We start from the raw sequence: 17186 nt of genomic DNA on the forward strand, positions 1-17186 counted from the left end.
AAAAACCCAAAAGCTATGTTAAGCTATATAGTGTAAGTTAAGCATGCCTTAAAATAAAGCTGTCTTGCACGACAGAAAAAAAAAAAACACAAAAAAAAACATGACAAAAAAATATAGGATAAAAGAAGTTAAATTCTAGATTTTTTATAAAATTTATAGAAAATCAGAATGAAAACTACCATCTAATAGAAGTCATAAGAAAACTGTTTAGAAGCAGCAAGTATCCAAATGTTCACACGGAGAAACATTAGAAAACGAATAAAAAATTCATTCACCAAGAAGGAGAAAAACTGCTTCTGCGGTCAAAGTTCACTTGTGGTCACCTTTGGTGCCTACACCGCAGATCTATGCGCGTCGCAGCCACTCCGCCGGAGTAAAAAGGCAGAGCAGCGTGAAGGCGGAGGGAAATAGCGAAATTAAGAATTATAATTGTAATTATAACTACAATTATATTTAAATTAAAAAGATTAAAAGAGATTAATAAATTCGGAAAGCTTTATAAACCCCAACCAATTGCCCAGGACCGGCTTCCTTCGTACTCTCTCTTTCTCTAAAGGCATTCGCTTCTCCTCACTTTCGTCTCGTCCTTCGATCCCCCCAAACGAGAGAAGCGAAACCCTAGCTCCGGCCCCGGATGGCGAACAGCAATCTACCTCGCCGAATTATCAAGGTAAATCCCCATTGGTCTGCGTCCGATCCGATTCTCTTTTCGCCGTCCATCCTTTTTTCTCCTTCGATCTCGATGGAGGAATGGATTTGATGCCTGCTTCTAGGGTTTTGATCTCCAGTTGTTTTCACGCATTTGTTCTTGTTTTGGATTTCTCTTGTTTCTGATTCTGGTTTCTTGGGTCCCGTGATGGAGCAGGAAACGCAGCGCCTCCTCAGCGAGCCAGGTATCTTGAAAATTCTTTCGATATCGTTCCATTTGTGATTTGATTTCGTGCTGATCGCTTTGGAAAACCTGTTTTCGACTCGACATGCGGTTACTTGGAGATGTTAATAGCTTTTCAATGGTGTTTTGCTAAATTTAGGGCGTTGGATTTTTGGGTTTTTTTTTTCTTGGGGAATCGCTTATTTAGCTAAGGTTTTGGTTAATTCTTGCGGTGATCTGTTGCAGCTCCTGGCATAAGTGCCTCTCCATCAGAGGACAATATGCGCTATTTTAATGTGATGATTCTTGGACCGACGCAGTCTCCATATGAAGGTGATTAGCTTGCTAAAAATTCGTTATTGCACTTCCATTAATTTCACAAATTGGATAGTTGATGATCTTTCACGTCTTGGTTGGAATGCCATTGACGGCATCTCTTGTCCGTCAATCTGGTAGGATAACCTGCCTTAATGACGTGACAGTTGCTGTGAATTACCTCTTCTGTTGCGTGTTATGATGTGCAAATCCTGATTTGAGGGTTGTGTTTATCTCATTGCTTGCTATAATTGATTCGTACTTCTATCTTTGGCATGTAACAACATAGCGGAAATGTGTTGCCACGTCTTTCTTCCAGTCAAGCTTGATGCTGACGAGATTTTTCCTTATTATATTTGATGAGATACTTAAATTTGCAAATGCTTATATTCATGTGTTTTTCCTTATTTTAGATCAGGTGATGTAATTTGCTTACCAGGATGCATCATATATCAGTGATATTTAAAATTATAAGTTTTATTTGATCTGTACCGTACAGTTTATATGGGTTTTTTATTTCTCATGTCATGACATGTATTACTCTATGCTATATGTTATAGTTTGACTAGGTTACTTTCTTCTCTAGTTTTTTTGTGCATAGGTTTAGCTATGTAAGCTTCTTGGTCAAGTAGGACAGCACTACTTTAAGGCCATGGGACCAAAGCCAGCTTCTCTTTAAAAAGAAAATGTCTTTATAAAAGATGGCTGCAATCATGCTTACCATTTCTTTTGTTTTTCTTTTTCTTTTCTTTTTTTTTTTTAAAATCCAGTCATCTGGTTTGGACTCATGATTTTGATGTGTCTTAGTTTTGGATGCTTGTTCCAAGAATGGAATGCACAGATTCCTTGGTTTTTATTAAGAGTTGAGAATTATAGGGACATTGATTGTACTTAATGTCAGTGGTGTTTTTTGGCATGTATGTGAGAAATCTGCCTTGTAATGTTGATATTTTTTGTACATGCTTGTAGCTTTATTGTAATGGTTTAGAAATTTGATGCGGATCCTAATGACCTTATATTTGTTGTTAAGTGGGGACTGTATACCTTACAGCAGTTCTATATTTATGTATGGTGTAGCTTGTATATTTGTTCATTCTATCATCATCCATTGTTTGTGCCCTATGTGTCTATAGAGTATCAATTAGAATTATTTTGCATGTTAGAATACAAACAATTCAAGATGCAAGAATGTTTATTGTGACATTTGGCAATCACAAGACAAACAACTTAAAAGTAGTGTATGTCTTAGTTCATACTTATTTACCAAATATGCTAAGTTATCCAAGTTGTTGACATGGTTTAACATGTTTCTCTGAACCAAGGGCCTAGAACAAATCTTGATTAGGTTATGCATGAGATTGGATATCTAGATTTGATTTGATGCATTGTTGTGCCTGACTTTGCTTAAGTAGATTGCTCCAAGGAAATATGTTTTTGAGTCGCAATGGCAATGTGAGTTTGAGATTTGTAGGATCCCGCTTTTATCTAAGTGATCTACGAGCATGAGTAGATTTAATATTAATAATTCTTTCTTAAACAGGAGTCTGGTGCAGGATTGGATCAAATAATTAATTGATTCGAGTTTGTATCATGTGTGCTGAGGACTCTTAGGTTAGGATATGGTCAGTTTCAAGCTCAATGACTTTGTAACCAGCCTTAGAAATGATTAGGATATGTATCATATGTACAGCATCATAGTACTACATATAAATGTAATGTTTTATTAGCGGCGTATATGACAAATCCTATATTGTATGTTATATTGATCAATGTTTTTTCATGTATACAATTGGTTGTCATGAACTAATAATAGACGAATCCACAGGTACATGCAATGGCACAATAGAAACAGGTTTGAGATTTATCAATAATCTGATGGATTCCAGTTTATTAAAATTTAGGAAGAAATAAAGTTGATCAAAGGTATCATAGAGGTAGTTAGGCAATTGATTATTATATTTCTAATATTTACACAAATATGTTTCTTTAGATGAAGTTTTCTCGAAACATTAATAATGGCTGTAGTAGAGAGTTTAGCTAACCTGTACACTCAACTCGCTTAACAGATACCAAATCAGGAACACGACTCTTCTACAAACAAGTATGGTCTTTGCTTTGTAATTACCTTGTTCCAGTGTTGAAGTTAACCATAGCATTAAGCCTGGCCCTAACCATCTGTGGTTGGTTTTTGAATCCTTATTTGCCAAGCATTTCTTTTTAGCACATTCTTTACTGTTATTAAAACCGGAATGCTGTAGCATTTATTTCATAATTTTGCATGCTTTTGATGATTGGTTATCAAGATAACATCATACCTCCATCTTGTAGGCTTAGATCTGGCATTTGCAGTATTATCCTGTTTAAAATGTCAAGAAAATAGAAAATATAGTTTACCATGGATTAACAGTTCATGATTTAGGTTGCTCATGGCTGGAGCTAGGCATGGACTTACTGGGCTTGGCTGGCTTGGAGCTCGGCCAGGCTTATCAAGGTGGGCCATGGGCTTGAGCCCAAGCCTCAAAATTGGGGCTTGATCTGGGCAGGCTCAAGCTTAACTTTGGTTGGGAAGACAGCTTGTTGGCCCTATAAACTGATACATTTTACACTTTTGAACCTGATACTTTTTAACTCCTAATCCCTTCCCTTCCTCTCCCCTCTCTTGTCTGTGTTCATGCTTGATGCCACCACACATAACTGCTGTACATATCTGCTGGTGCTGCTGCTGCTTTATGCCACTAGCAAAGAAAATTTGTGGGTTGTCAGATCTATTCTACTCCACCTTCAAAGAAATGAAAGGTGATGCAGTGAGTGGAAAGCAACAGCGGAGAGTTTGTGGTGGGCAACATGCAGCAAAGGAGAGCATCTAGCGGGATGTGGGCAGCAATAATGGGCAGCAAAGGAGAGGATTAGTTGTGATGTTTAGGCTGGGTTCTACAGGATTTAAACCAATATTCTTTGTGGACTGCTTTGAGGCAAGCTTAAAATTAGCAATAGAATAACGGTTTGAAGCTTGGAGGTATGGTGGTCTAGTAAAGGAAATTAAAAAAAAAAAAAATCTAGTGAGAAGTAAATAAACATAACAGAAAAGTAACTGGTTTTGTATGTGGAAATAGTAATCAGACCTTGGGCTGAACGAGGCCCGGGCGTAGTCATGCCTAGGGCTAAAACCATATATTTATTTATTTATTTTAGGCCCAAGCTAGGTAGGCCCTGCCTTCATTTAATCCAGGCTGAGGTTGAACTTATGGTGAGTGGCCCAAGCCGAGTCCATTAGTAGCTCTCCGTGTGATATTGGTTATTTTGGTATCATTGGATTGTTAATTGTGGAAACTAGTATGTGCTAAGCGACTTAAGATGAACCAGTGATGTCAAAGGCGCCAAAAGGCACGCCTTAGGCACTCAGGCAAGGCGCTAGAAGGGGTCATCGCCCCTTAATTCTTCAGGCGATGTCTCTTCACTTAGGCACATGCCTTTGGCAAGTTTTAGGGCCTTTCTCAGTGAGGCGAGGCATTTGCCTTTGGCGCCTTAGTGAATTCTATGATTATTTTTTTTTAATGGCTGAAAAATATAAAAAATCTAAAAGGCCACTCATTTAACTTCTCAGCTCCTAATATTGAAGAGATAGAGGCTGATTCAGATGAGACAGAAGAAGATGTTGAAAGATATAAATCCAATGAAGGAGGAAAAGATAAAAATGATGACAACTATGGAAGTGGAACTAAATCTAATGATTTCATTAATGAACTTTAGGCTTTAGGGCTGTTTATCTTTTTTGTTTCATTTATATGATTCTACTTTAGGGCTGTTTATGTTTTCTGTTTTATTTATGAGACTCCATTGATGAACTTTAGAGCTTATTATGTTTTCTGTTTCATTTATGAATAGAGCTACCTATGTTTTATTATCATATACTTTATATTGAACTAGTTGAGCATTTTACTGTTTTATATACGTTTTATACTTAAATTGTTAATTATACGGCAATTCATGTTACAATAATTATCTCTAGTTGTTATTTATTTATATATCATATTTTTTATTTTTTTCTCCAATTTTAGCACCTTCACTCAGAAGAGTGCTTTTTTAGCACCTCTCGCCTCAAGGCGTTAGACCTCCCAAACGCCTTTGACTACCTTGAGATGAACATATATATTGAAGAGCTAACGAAAAATCTGAACCTGAACTACCTTGGTTAGGTACTTCAGCAGCATGGTTGTGGAGCTCAAAAGGGGAGTGGAAGTGTGCCTAAGAAGAGTATGTTAGATCTTGTTACATGTTAGAAAATGACATAACTACAACCCTTCATACTTTTTAAGAAAATAAAAATATGGATATTGAAAAAAGAAAGTTGAATTATCGATGTTACATATGTTATTGAACTATGATTAAATTTGACTAAATAATGTTAGAAGAAGAGCATACTTGGCTAAAATGAGTTGGAAGGTGCAGGAGTGAGATCAAGATTCTGAAGTCGGTGAAACACCTTAGGTAGAATTTCCTATCTCCTAATGTAAAATCCCACTGGGAAACAATCACAATCTAAGTCTGAAGCTGATGAGGGATGTGGGATTCAAACTGTATTAAAAAACTGTTAGTTTATGAGAGCTGGTCTGGATATTGCTTCTCTTAGAACCAGCACTTCTGAAGACCCAATTATCCATATCTGATTCTTTTGCATAGACATAGTTATATGGTTGAATTTTTTCCTTGATATAGATTTTCACCTACCTAGGACTCTTAATCAATCTCAGGTAAATTCTTATAGAATTACCATATCCTGAAAGAATTCCCATGTAAATTTTGTGTTTGATATATATATATATATATATATGCATGCATGCCTCTCTTAAATGTATGCATGCATGCCTCTCTTAAATGGCCAATTAAGCCTATACATATTATCTGCATTTGGATCACTTAAATGGGTTGATGAAACCAACCTACTGGAGAAAAAATTCAATGTGCCTCTCTTTCCCCATGAAGCTTAATCATTTTTGGTTATTTCTTCTATGATGGCTACTAGTTGTGTTATTATTTTGGACACTGTTTGACACCGGTTTAAACTGGATTATCCCTGCATATTACATATGCATTTTCTAATTATTTATGAGTTATTCCATGTATTTATTTTGTTCCAATTTAATTAAGGATGAGCTATATTTTATGGGTTCCTGCATCTTAATTCTGGGTTCTTCCACCGATTCCTTCATGCATTCCCACACTTGTACCGATCTCAGTGTTGAAATTGAATGAACATATTGATTTCTGCCGTCAAATATCTGTAATTAAAGATGCGCATTTTCCGAGAATGAGTATATGCAAAAATGATTTAAATTGTATTTTTTAATCGATTTGGTCTTTTGATTTTTATTAATATGAAATATTGTCTTTATTTTTTTGCCTTAATAGGAGGGGTTTTCAAGCTTGAATTGTTCTTACCTGAAGAGTATCCTATGGCTGCCCCAAAGGTAAAACAGCTGTCAATAGGGATCCCATGTATCATTTGCATATTGTTAATGATAGACTGTTCAGTAGTTGGTTCTAAAAGGTCTTTGAAGGCCAATTTGCATTTAAATAACTAATTCACTGTCACTTAATCCAAAGATGTGTCCTGACCATCATGGTACATATTAAAAAAAAATGGTAGCCTTACATATTATTCTTGTCTGGAGTGGAACTGACAAAATTTATGTATATCGCTTTCTGATTCAACCTTTCGAAAAAAGGGGAAAAAAAATCTTGATGGTCCATGCATGTGGAAATGAGTAATTTTAGTCCAATTTTATGGTGCTCTCTTTGTGCATTTGTGCACCACGATGGTTGTGTGTATTATAAGCTGACTGCAATCATTGCTTGTATAATTTTGAAGAAGATTTCCAACTTTTAGTTTTTTGTTAAGCAATTTTAGCAGATGGACATAGTGGAAAAATCTGAGCATCATCACTGGATCAGTCACAACCTCAGTGATGCAATGGCTGCAGCCTGCATGTATCCATAGGTATCTTGCACAGTGACCTGTCTATCACTGTTGCAGATGGCCGCAAACAGAGACGTAGCATTTCTTCCTGTAAGGAAGAATGGAAATTGTGCAAATGTCATGTATTTACTCCCCATTTAAATCTGTCAGGCCTCAAGCACTAAACTTTAGTCATCAATGAACATATGGTGTTCATTTCATGAAAACTGACAGATCATAGGAGCATGATGGCCATGAAAATCTGTGTAGAATTATCTAGTTGTATTATTTACTCATCATTCAAGTGATGGTTGTGACATGTAAAAACTTTAACAATCTAAGCCAATAAGCCATTCAATTGTAGTGTTCATTTATCAAGGTTATTGGTAATACTGCCTAGCACGTGCTATCTTATGAGTCTACTAATTGCTTGTAGCACCTTGAATAAATTGTGGGGGGTGCTTTAATGTGCTTTTCCTGTATTAAAAAAAAATAAAATTATACCCAAAAATGCAACCGAGGTTAGTTATAGCAAATAATTATTGCAGGTTTGCTCTCATTTTTTGTAATTTTTGTTATATAAAAAATTGGGCTTGAATAATGATGGGATCATGAAACTTTCTGTCACATATCAATAGTTAAAAGATTTTAAGTTTAAAATGTTCACAACCCAGAAAAAGGTGCAGCAAGGGGGCAGGTATGATTAAGAAATGTCCTCTTAGTTGTGGCATAAACGTAAGCTTTATATTTTTGCTTGTTTGCTTTCATACTATAGATTTATCGTAGCTAACTAAATAGTGGATGGTAGTATGATAGCTGCCTCTCATCTCTAATGTTTCGTGTTTCTGACTTATGTTTTTCTGGTTAGTGGTTTTTAATCATCAATTGTAGGCACTGTTTCCTAAAAATGTAAATTTACAAAAAAAATGATAGTTATATTGGTCATTGTTAATTCTGATAAATCATATGATGCCTATATGACAGTGCCAGGAAAAAAAAAAACCCTCGAAATACCGGTGTTATTTTAGTGAATACAGAATGCTTATATAACAGCATCTTTTGTGTTTGTTTTGTGATGAATGATTGTTAATATCATCATTACGGCCATTATTCAAACATGATGCACGGCTCGAGAAGGGTGTCCTCTCCCTCATAGACCTTTCCTTCTGCTACTGTTCTCACAAATTTACTCTAAGTTCACTTCTTGTCATTGACATTATTATCTCCATTTTTTGGTCTTCCAACATTAACAGGATATCAACTAAAATCTGATTCCAATTTATATTTTTGGTGTACTTACAATGTTAAATTATAGGACATGCTTGCGATGTTCACAGGTTAAAGTCTTGCTAATCGGATCTCTATCTGTACTTCATGTGGCTTTCTATAGCTGATGATTCTTCTAATTGCTTATGACAGGAACCTGTGCATTAGGAATAAGCATAGATTATGTCACATTGGGCATCTAATGTACCTGTTAATGTTCATCCACTCGTATTTATTGATGTGAAAATTAAGCAATGTTGCCTTTCCGTTTGGTTTGCTTTTTTTTGTTTTTAAAATATATATTTATATAAGAGAAGTACAGGTTATGAGGGAATAATCTTACTCAATCTTCCCTATGCAGTCGATGTCTTATTTTGTCTAATGACTTTAAACATAATGAGATTTGTTATATGTGCTGTTCAATTGCCTTATTCTTTTATGACCAAATCATTTTATTTGCCATCTTTATTTAAATTCATTTTGACGGCTCATTCTATTCTCTTGGCATTTTAATATTTTTATCGTGCCATTATGATCCATGGAACTAGCTAACTTCTGACTGTTGAGGCTCTTGATCTTGATCACTTTTGAGCATTGGGCAACTTTGATCTTGATCATTTATGGCACATGTTGAACCATCTATCTACTTTTGGTTTAATTGTTGATGAAACAGGTTCGCTTTCTCACCAAGATTTACCATCCCAATATTGACAAGGCAAGCAGATCACCTTTTATCTGTAATCTTCCTGGAGGGAATGTATTTTAATTTTATATTTTGATGCATGCAGCTTGGAAGAATATGCCTTGATATTCTTAAGGACAAATGGAGTCCAGCTCTTCAGATTCGAACTGTACTGCTGAGGTAACGTGATTATTTCCATTGCACTATTACCGTTGGTACTGTTTTTTGATGATTCCTTATTGCTGGTTAGAAGGAAGTTTGTTTCCTCTAGGAGAAACTTATTTTGCTGTTTTCATTTTTTTTTTTTTTTTTTCTTTCTGAACTACTAATTAGAGCTGTTACTACTGAGTTTTTCTCCACTTGAGACTCAAGGGTTATGTGCAAGTTACTCATGATTATTAAGAAATTAGTCTTAGAGAAATGATAATAGCAGCCCTTGATTGGATAATTCTAATCAAATTATGGAACTTTTGGTTTCTCGTTAGCTGTTGGCTTGATTTTATTGAGGTTTATCAATCCTCTGTTGATTAATGGATGTTGTTCATTGTCGCATACTTTTTGTTATCAGTATTCAAGCGCTTCTTAGTGCTCCAAACCCAGATGACCCACTTTCTGACAACATTGCCAAGCATTGGAAGACCAATGAAGTTGAAGCTGTAGAAACAGGTTAGATTATAATCCTATGGGTACCAGCTCGTGATAAACAACCTGGCCATGAGGTTATTGTGTCAGACATTAGCTATTTAACTTGCTGATGATTCATCTATCTGGATATTACTTTGGCTTATATCGCTATTTTTACTCGATGGAACTTCTTTGGATTTGTGCAGCCAAGGAATGGACCCGTCTTTATGCCAGCGGGGCATGACAACATTGCAGCAGTTGTGTGCTCGTAATAACTTGTCCACTTTGGAAGTTGATTCAGCCATTGCTTGCTTTTAACAATGAAATGGAAGTGTCGGATGATGCTACTTTCAAATGTTAATCCTTCCAAGCTCCTATTATACTATATGATGTAAATCACTTCGTTGGGCTGAAGCCACCTTTTCATATATTTGTATCACTAGTCTAAGTTTGTTGTTTTTCACTCTCTTGTGTGAGCAAAGAAGATTAAGTTTCATGGTGCATTTTACCATTTTTGATGTTTTAAAACAGCAGATATTAGAACTTAAAAGGCAGTTTGCTTGTGCCTTTGTGCGTGTTGCAGTAATCACTTTTGGCGGCGCATGCATGAAAATTCTCTGCTGGGATTTGCAGGGGTGATGTTTTGCATTCCCGATAATTCATCTTGTTCATATCACAGGTAACATTGCTTTGAACTAATCTATAGGGGAAAAACATAGGAGGAGTGATGAATCACTTGGTGCTGCCTGGGTGGGGTTTCACGAAGTGGGTTTGTTGTCGGTTCTCTTTTCTGTTTAGAACTACGAAAGTGATTCATTCTTTACAATTGCATGGTCGGTGGATGAAAGGGAATTCAGCCATCCATTTTGACATTGTTGAACTAGTAAGTGGATTTTCTAGTTTCAGAAGGCTCCAAGAATGTGAGAGCTTACAATTACATTGCTTGAAATAATTGGATCGGCAACTATAGTTTGTATCTTCTCTAATTTATAAATTCCAAAATGGATGACTAAATGTTGGACTAAAAATTGCCGTACTTCTTAAATTTTAAACCCTCTCTCCATCTGCCGGAGACTTGGGGAGCTCAAGGGTCGTCGCGAGATCTCTACCTCCCTTTTCACAAAGGAAGTTGGGATTGGTCACCCTGTGGATGTATCCTCTCCGCAATCTGTTTTCTCAGTATTTCATGGAGCTTTCCACGGTCTCAAATGCTCTGTTCGCAATCTGCATATCACGATATAGGACTAACTCGTTATACCATTAAGGCCATATAATTCTCTAGATGCAGGAGTGCACCATTTGTGTTCATCTGCCAGTTATTCCAATACAAGTGGTAGTTACACCATAGTTGGTAACCAAGAGACACCAAAACTTGGTCAGTGGTGCGCTTAAAAATTGATGCTGCTAATAATTTGAAGATGGATATGTTCATATCTTACACAACAAAATGAAAACTTCAGGTCAAAATTCACCACGCATATACATGTGAATGTATAAAAACGACGCATACTATATATATCAAATATACGCGTATGTATGCATATATGTATTAAAGTATATGTGCTGGTGGTATGTGTGTGCAATGTATCTATGTTTTCATGCATGCAATACAAAAGTAGTTTATGATTTTCCAATGCAAAGAAGATGTCCATGGCACAGATGATGGGTGAGCTGTCATCTTTTTTCCATCCATGTGACATTAGTTGTATCCATAAAATATGGCGTTTTGATACTTGATGCTGACAAAAGTGATGTTCCACATCTTTTGTTTCATCAAATCCATCCCCCACAATTGTCTATCGTCATTTTATTATGAGTGCTAAAAAAAAAATTCTGTATCTCACTCCTGGTAGTTGTTAATCTGGATAAGATTTGGCGTGCGGGCATGTTAGGTGTCGGGTGGGGTTATGGGGAGATGGGGGTTATGATTAGCTCGAGTCCGTGAAGAGGGCGCACTTGCCTGCTCCGTGGCGTTCACATTGTACACAAAGAGCCTATAATAGAGATCCAAACGGTAGGATCAATATATTAGTACATTAGTCATCACAGGAGCTTTTACGTAAAACGCCATGTAAAATTCAAGAATGTGTGAATTTAGTTACCAGCTTCAAGAGGGTCTCGTATCCCTTCGTGTTAATGGGTGTCGACTCCAAATTCAGATCTGATAGGATCCTGCATCATTGAAGAAAGAAAATATAATTTTAAGTAGTTAAGAGTATAATATTATTATGGTACAATATGTGTATTTCAGGCTACTGTAAGCTTGTATCGATGATCGATACTATGTTTATATCGGTTTACATTAATTATAAATGAATTTACTGTTAATATTCAAAAAAACTATACTATGATGTATATTATTTGCAGATAATGTAGTGTAATTGATGAAAAGAGAACTAAATTAAATGCTAAACTAGATTATTGAGGAAAATATTGGATGATAAGAGTTAAAAAATATAACTAAAATAGATTATATGGAATGTAGATTTAGTGAGAATGGAAATTAAAAAAATATATATGGCACCAATAAAATTATGATGAAGAGATACCATACTAGGACTATTTTTATCATTCAAGATGTATTATACCAGATAATGAGAAGATAGATGAAAATATATATAATAGAATTAGAGCTGGTTAGATGATGTGAAGAGGATGTGATTCCAATTAAAATTGATGATCAAGAGAACCCATAAAATGACCATTTTATTGCTTAAGATTTACAATACAAACTAACGAGAAGATAAATGTATTGAAATTTATCTGATTAAGCCCCATCTGGATGTGGCTCACATTAATACATATTTTGTTTTGATTTGTTTAATTGATCTGGATTCTAACTAAAGATAAGTCTTCAATGAATTGAGAACATACTTGATGGTTATTTGATAAAATTAACCTCTACATAATTATCGTAGATAACGTCCATCTTCCCATCTTTGTGACTGATTTAGATACCGTTTCTAATGGATGAGGCACGTTATAAAAAGACACCCCTTACGAATTTCGTCCTCAGCTCATCCGAGAGCTTGTGAGATCCTTTCCATCAAAAATTCTTGGAGTTGGAATTGGAAAACAAGATGCTTCTCGACGACAATGAAAGCACATCCGGCTTGATTCTCTTCTGGTTGCAGTTTGCAGGTGATTGCAGCCTATGGTTACAGGCTGATTTGACAAGCTGATGGAAAAGATTTTGGATGGCATCAATAGCTTCATTTTCATGTAAGTTCTATTGCCCCATAAAATTTTTATAAAATAAAGATATATGTTATAAAATTAGAGCCAGTTGCATGCCATGGGATATTATGTGGTAAGCAAATATCTTGAAGATTTAAAAAAAATATATAGAACAATAAAACTTACCACCTATAATAGCAAAGTGTTAGGCAGCGAAGAAAGTAGATAAAATAAGTTGAGCAAATCAAAAATAGTTTATAGGTGTATGGTAAAATAATAAAAGATAAAAAAATAATATATTAATAAAGTTGTAGGACTTGCACTGGTTAGAAATAAAGTAATAAAAAATTAATTGAAATGGTACAGATATGCACAACGAAGGCATGAGAAGACTCCAATAAAAAGAGATACTTTGCCTCGTTGAAGGTGATAAAAAAAATTAGAAGACTTGAGGTGACATACATAAAGATTTATAAAAACTTATGAAAAAACTTATAGGCGTGAAAGTAGATTATCCTAATATCTATTTGGATCTAAATCTATCCGAATATCAATAGATATTTAAATATTCGACTAATATCTGTATCTGCATCCATATCCATAAAAAAAAAATTAAATGTAGATAGACAACTATCCAATTGATATCTGAATATCTATTTCCATTTGTAATACTATTTAATTTTATATAGCACTTATAAATTTTTAAGGAGAACAAATAACCATATTAACATGCTATTAATTTGATTTATCATCCACTTGATAATATCTTCGATTTTGTGGGCATAAAGTTTAATCATTCGATTTACATCTATTGCGGTCAAGGGCTCATGGCTCATATGGATTGATCTCCACTCCTACGTATGTAAGATATTCTCCGCTTCGATCTCTAGCCGTCATGGCATGGGGCCTCACGATTTTATTCTTTAAAAAGTGCCTCATGGAAGAGAGAAGTCCCATCCTATGTAAGACGGAGTCCCTCTTGACTCACAACCAATGTAGGACTAATGATGCTCTTCCTCCTACATCACAATAATATCCGTATTTATATCTATATTTTCAATATCCAATTTATATCTGTATCCAGTTAAAATAAATATAAATATTAATTTTTGCATTCAATTAATATCCCATTCATTTCTATATTCATTAAATAAAGCAAATATAGATATGGACATGCTAGTGTCTATCCATTTTCAGCCCTAAAAACTTGGAATAACTTCAGGATAATCCTAAATAGAAATATTTGGTGAAATAAGATTAGAAAAGCCAATCCTACATAGTTTGAAAAAATCTAGATGATTTTGGTTTATTTAAATAATTGAATGGGTTCATATATATATATAGAAGATAATTATTTTATTAAGGCTTAATTACTTTAAAAACTTTAGATTTTTTGAGAAATTTTTATTTTTATCTTGAACTTTGATTCATTGCAATTAGATCCTTAAACTTTATAATATTATATTTTTTTTTTGATTGCTACTTCTGTCTAATGATCGTGATGGAAATGTCACTGTCATGTGATACAGAATAAAAAATGATGTGGAATGCTAAACTCCTTTCCCATTTTCTTTTTTTAGCTAAGGTTTCTACTATTAATTTCATTCTTTTTTCTCTATCGCTACCTCCTTTAAAACTCCACCACCATCGGCACCTCTATTTATAATATTACCATCTTTAAACCCTTCTCCATTGACGCCACAACCATCATCAAGACTGCTTTCATTACTATCTTTTTATCAAATGTTAAAAAAATTAAACTTTGAGGTCACAGATATCTTGGTTGTTTATTTTTTTATTATTTATATTTTTTGAAAAATTTGATTTGTAGGATTTTGAGTTTGTAATAACTCAAATTATTAGTTCGTTTAGTCTGTAGCTAATCTTATAAACTTACAAAGCTATCCTCCGTTCTTTGTTTTCTATCTTCTTCTTTTCAGGTGGGTTGTGCTCCAAAAAGATGGAGAAACATAATGAAATAAAAGTAAAAATCATAACTAGAAGGAAAAAATAGAGAAGAAGAAGAAATTTAGAATTCCACATTAGCTAATTCTATGCCATCACCAACTTCTACTGTATCGCATGATAGTACATGATATTTCTGTCACAGCCATCAGATGAAAATAACACTCAGGACAAAATTATACCATTATAAAAGTTTAGGATCTGATTGCAACGAATAAAGTTTAGAATAAAAATAAAAATTTTTAAAAAATTCAAATTTTTAAAGTAATTAAATCTTTTATTAAATATAGGGAATTATTTTGGTCACAGTAAAGTTTGTTATAAATGTTTCATTATCCCTACTAAAATTAGCATATCAGCATAAATTATTTTACCTTCCAATTGTGTGGGTAATGAACTGACTACCCGCGGCATAACGATCATGATCTTCACAAGACTTGCGCACCATTCTACAACCCTGCTTAAGAAATTGGAAAAAAGTTGGTTAAATTCTATACACTGCTGGAAAAATACAAATATAAAATTCTTTCTCATTTGACATGTGCATATAAGATGTAATGGATCCGTGTGAAGTATACAATTTGCTCTATTTTCAAACCATGCCGGGATCTCACATGAAGTGGTTGTGAAACCGGCGCACTGCTTCATAACCACTTTGAAGGCCAAGATTTTCAAGAAGGTATTTGTTTACTAGAATAAGAAGATTAAAAGCAATGATCAATAGTCAATATACAAAAATTTACAAAAAAAAAAAAAAAAACTCGAAACAAAAATTTTCTAACTGATGAGTTAAGAATTTTATATGAGAACTTATCGCACGGTCGAACATAATATATTATAAAAATCAAAATTTTTTATAATTTCAAAAAAGTCATGGGGAATATCATGATTTTATAGCAGAGATTGTCCTTGCGGTAGCCAACCACAATCGACAATTCGGCTCAACCGAGCTGGTTGTCATGGTTCGACATGATCCAACATGATTTAAGAGCATCTGGTGCTGTTTGATGCGGTCCAATGTGCGTGGTCTAAGATTAGCATGGATTTAGATCAATGTGATCAATTGAGGCTGATAGGTTACCAACCTCTTTCTCAAAGATGTTCAAGAAACGGGCGCATTTCTGAGCTTGCAAACCCGTCAGGAAGAAACCGGACTTGGTCATAGATGATGGGCCGCCCCACCTCCCAACTCTCCGGCCCAAACATTGGGTGCGGGCACACCATACCAAATTCTGGCGGAAGAACCTTGAACAGAAGGAAATCCAATAAACCGACCGTTAGCTCGTACGCAATTTAAAATTGAAACTACAAGAGAGCACCTTTGCTGGGAATTGAGATACAGGAAACCCATTCTTATGATTTCTTGCATGCGTGATGGCCATGCAAAATTATTTGATCAAGGACGACACAAAAAATGTCTCATACATGTTACCCATCTTTCACTGCTTACCTCGACAAATAGAATCCTGGGGAACTGCTTGACAGATGGAACGTCAGCAAAGATGGTGTCAGGCTTGAGCTTGTGCAATTGGATCCTACGAATGACACTCTCCGTCGATAGGATGGAAGTACAGAGCAGCACAATGTCTGGTTGCTCCTCACACATTGCCTCCATGCTCCTAAAATGGATCAAAATAATGAAGCATTAGCATGAGATACATCCATGTTCATTGTACATTAGAAGTAAGATGACAAAGTTTTAGTATTGCTTACCGAAAGAATAGAATCCCGTGTTGATTGCAATAGTGTGAGTATTCCGTTCTTGACGTCGCTAGCACGTTGTGGCCATGCCTTATGAGCCCTCTAGCTACGAACTGCCCAAAGTTTCCGAATCCTACGATACCGATCTTTAATGGATCTTTTCGAGGCTTGTTTGGTGATTCGGGAGTCATGCAGACATGACCAACGAACGAGGTGCATCGCAGGGGCGGAGAGTTGGAAGTCAGTTGCAGGATTTGGCGATGGATTTGGAAGGCAAAAATAGTTTGGTGGGAGGTTGGTATTGGAGATAGAAATGTGGGTAGAGGAAGAGGCCATTCCTTCTACTGTTTAAAAAAAAGGAGAAAGAAAACATTCTCTCGGAGATCAGGAGCTTCTCTTAGATTGCTTTTCCTTTTCCTTTAGTTCTGAGGAGAGGGTTGGATGACAATCTAGAGAAGAAAAAAAATGGAGGGGTTCTTATATATGGAGTTAATCAGAAAACATTCCTTTAAAATTTCAGATTCTAAATAAAGAGAAGGGCCTTGTATTAAATTGAATACTGTCCCTCTTTTTCTTTTCTTTTCTCTTTTTTTTTTTTTTTTCCTGAGGTACTCCAATGTCTGTGGGGA

At 35.2% G+C, this 17186-nt stretch overlaps 1 protein-coding gene and 1 pseudogene across 2 annotated transcripts; one reads left to right on the plus strand and one right to left on the minus strand.

Moving 5' to 3' along the window:
- The first annotated feature begins 510 nt into the window (after positions 1–510).
- On the plus strand, positions 511–10279 carry LOC105047395 (ubiquitin-conjugating enzyme E2 36). 2 transcript variants are annotated; one of them, XM_010926313.4, is made up of 8 exons: positions 511–670; positions 866–893; positions 1118–1204; positions 6596–6654; positions 9082–9123; positions 9197–9270; positions 9659–9756; positions 9921–10279. In XM_010926313.4, exons 1-8 carry the CDS (start codon positions 635–637, stop codon positions 9956–9958), a joined length of 462 nt encoding a protein of 153 aa, XP_010924615.1. In that variant the 5' UTR covers positions 511–634; the 3' UTR covers positions 9959–10279. The 2 variants fall into 2 exon arrangements, with proteins under 2 accessions (XP_010924615.1, XP_019706866.1); XM_019851307.3 differs by lacking the exon at positions 866–893 and having other exon boundaries at positions 515–670.
- Positions 10280–11775: 1496 nt separating this feature from the next.
- LOC105047416 (arogenate dehydrogenase 2, chloroplastic-like) lies at positions 11776–16926 on the minus strand (annotated as a pseudogene).
- Between the last annotated feature and the right edge of the window lie 260 nt (positions 16927–17186).

This window comes from Elaeis guineensis, chromosome 6, assembly GCF_000442705.2.
Source record: "Elaeis guineensis isolate ETL-2024a chromosome 6, EG11, whole genome shotgun sequence".
NCBI classification, from domain to species: Eukaryota; Viridiplantae; Streptophyta; class Magnoliopsida; order Arecales; family Arecaceae; genus Elaeis; species Elaeis guineensis.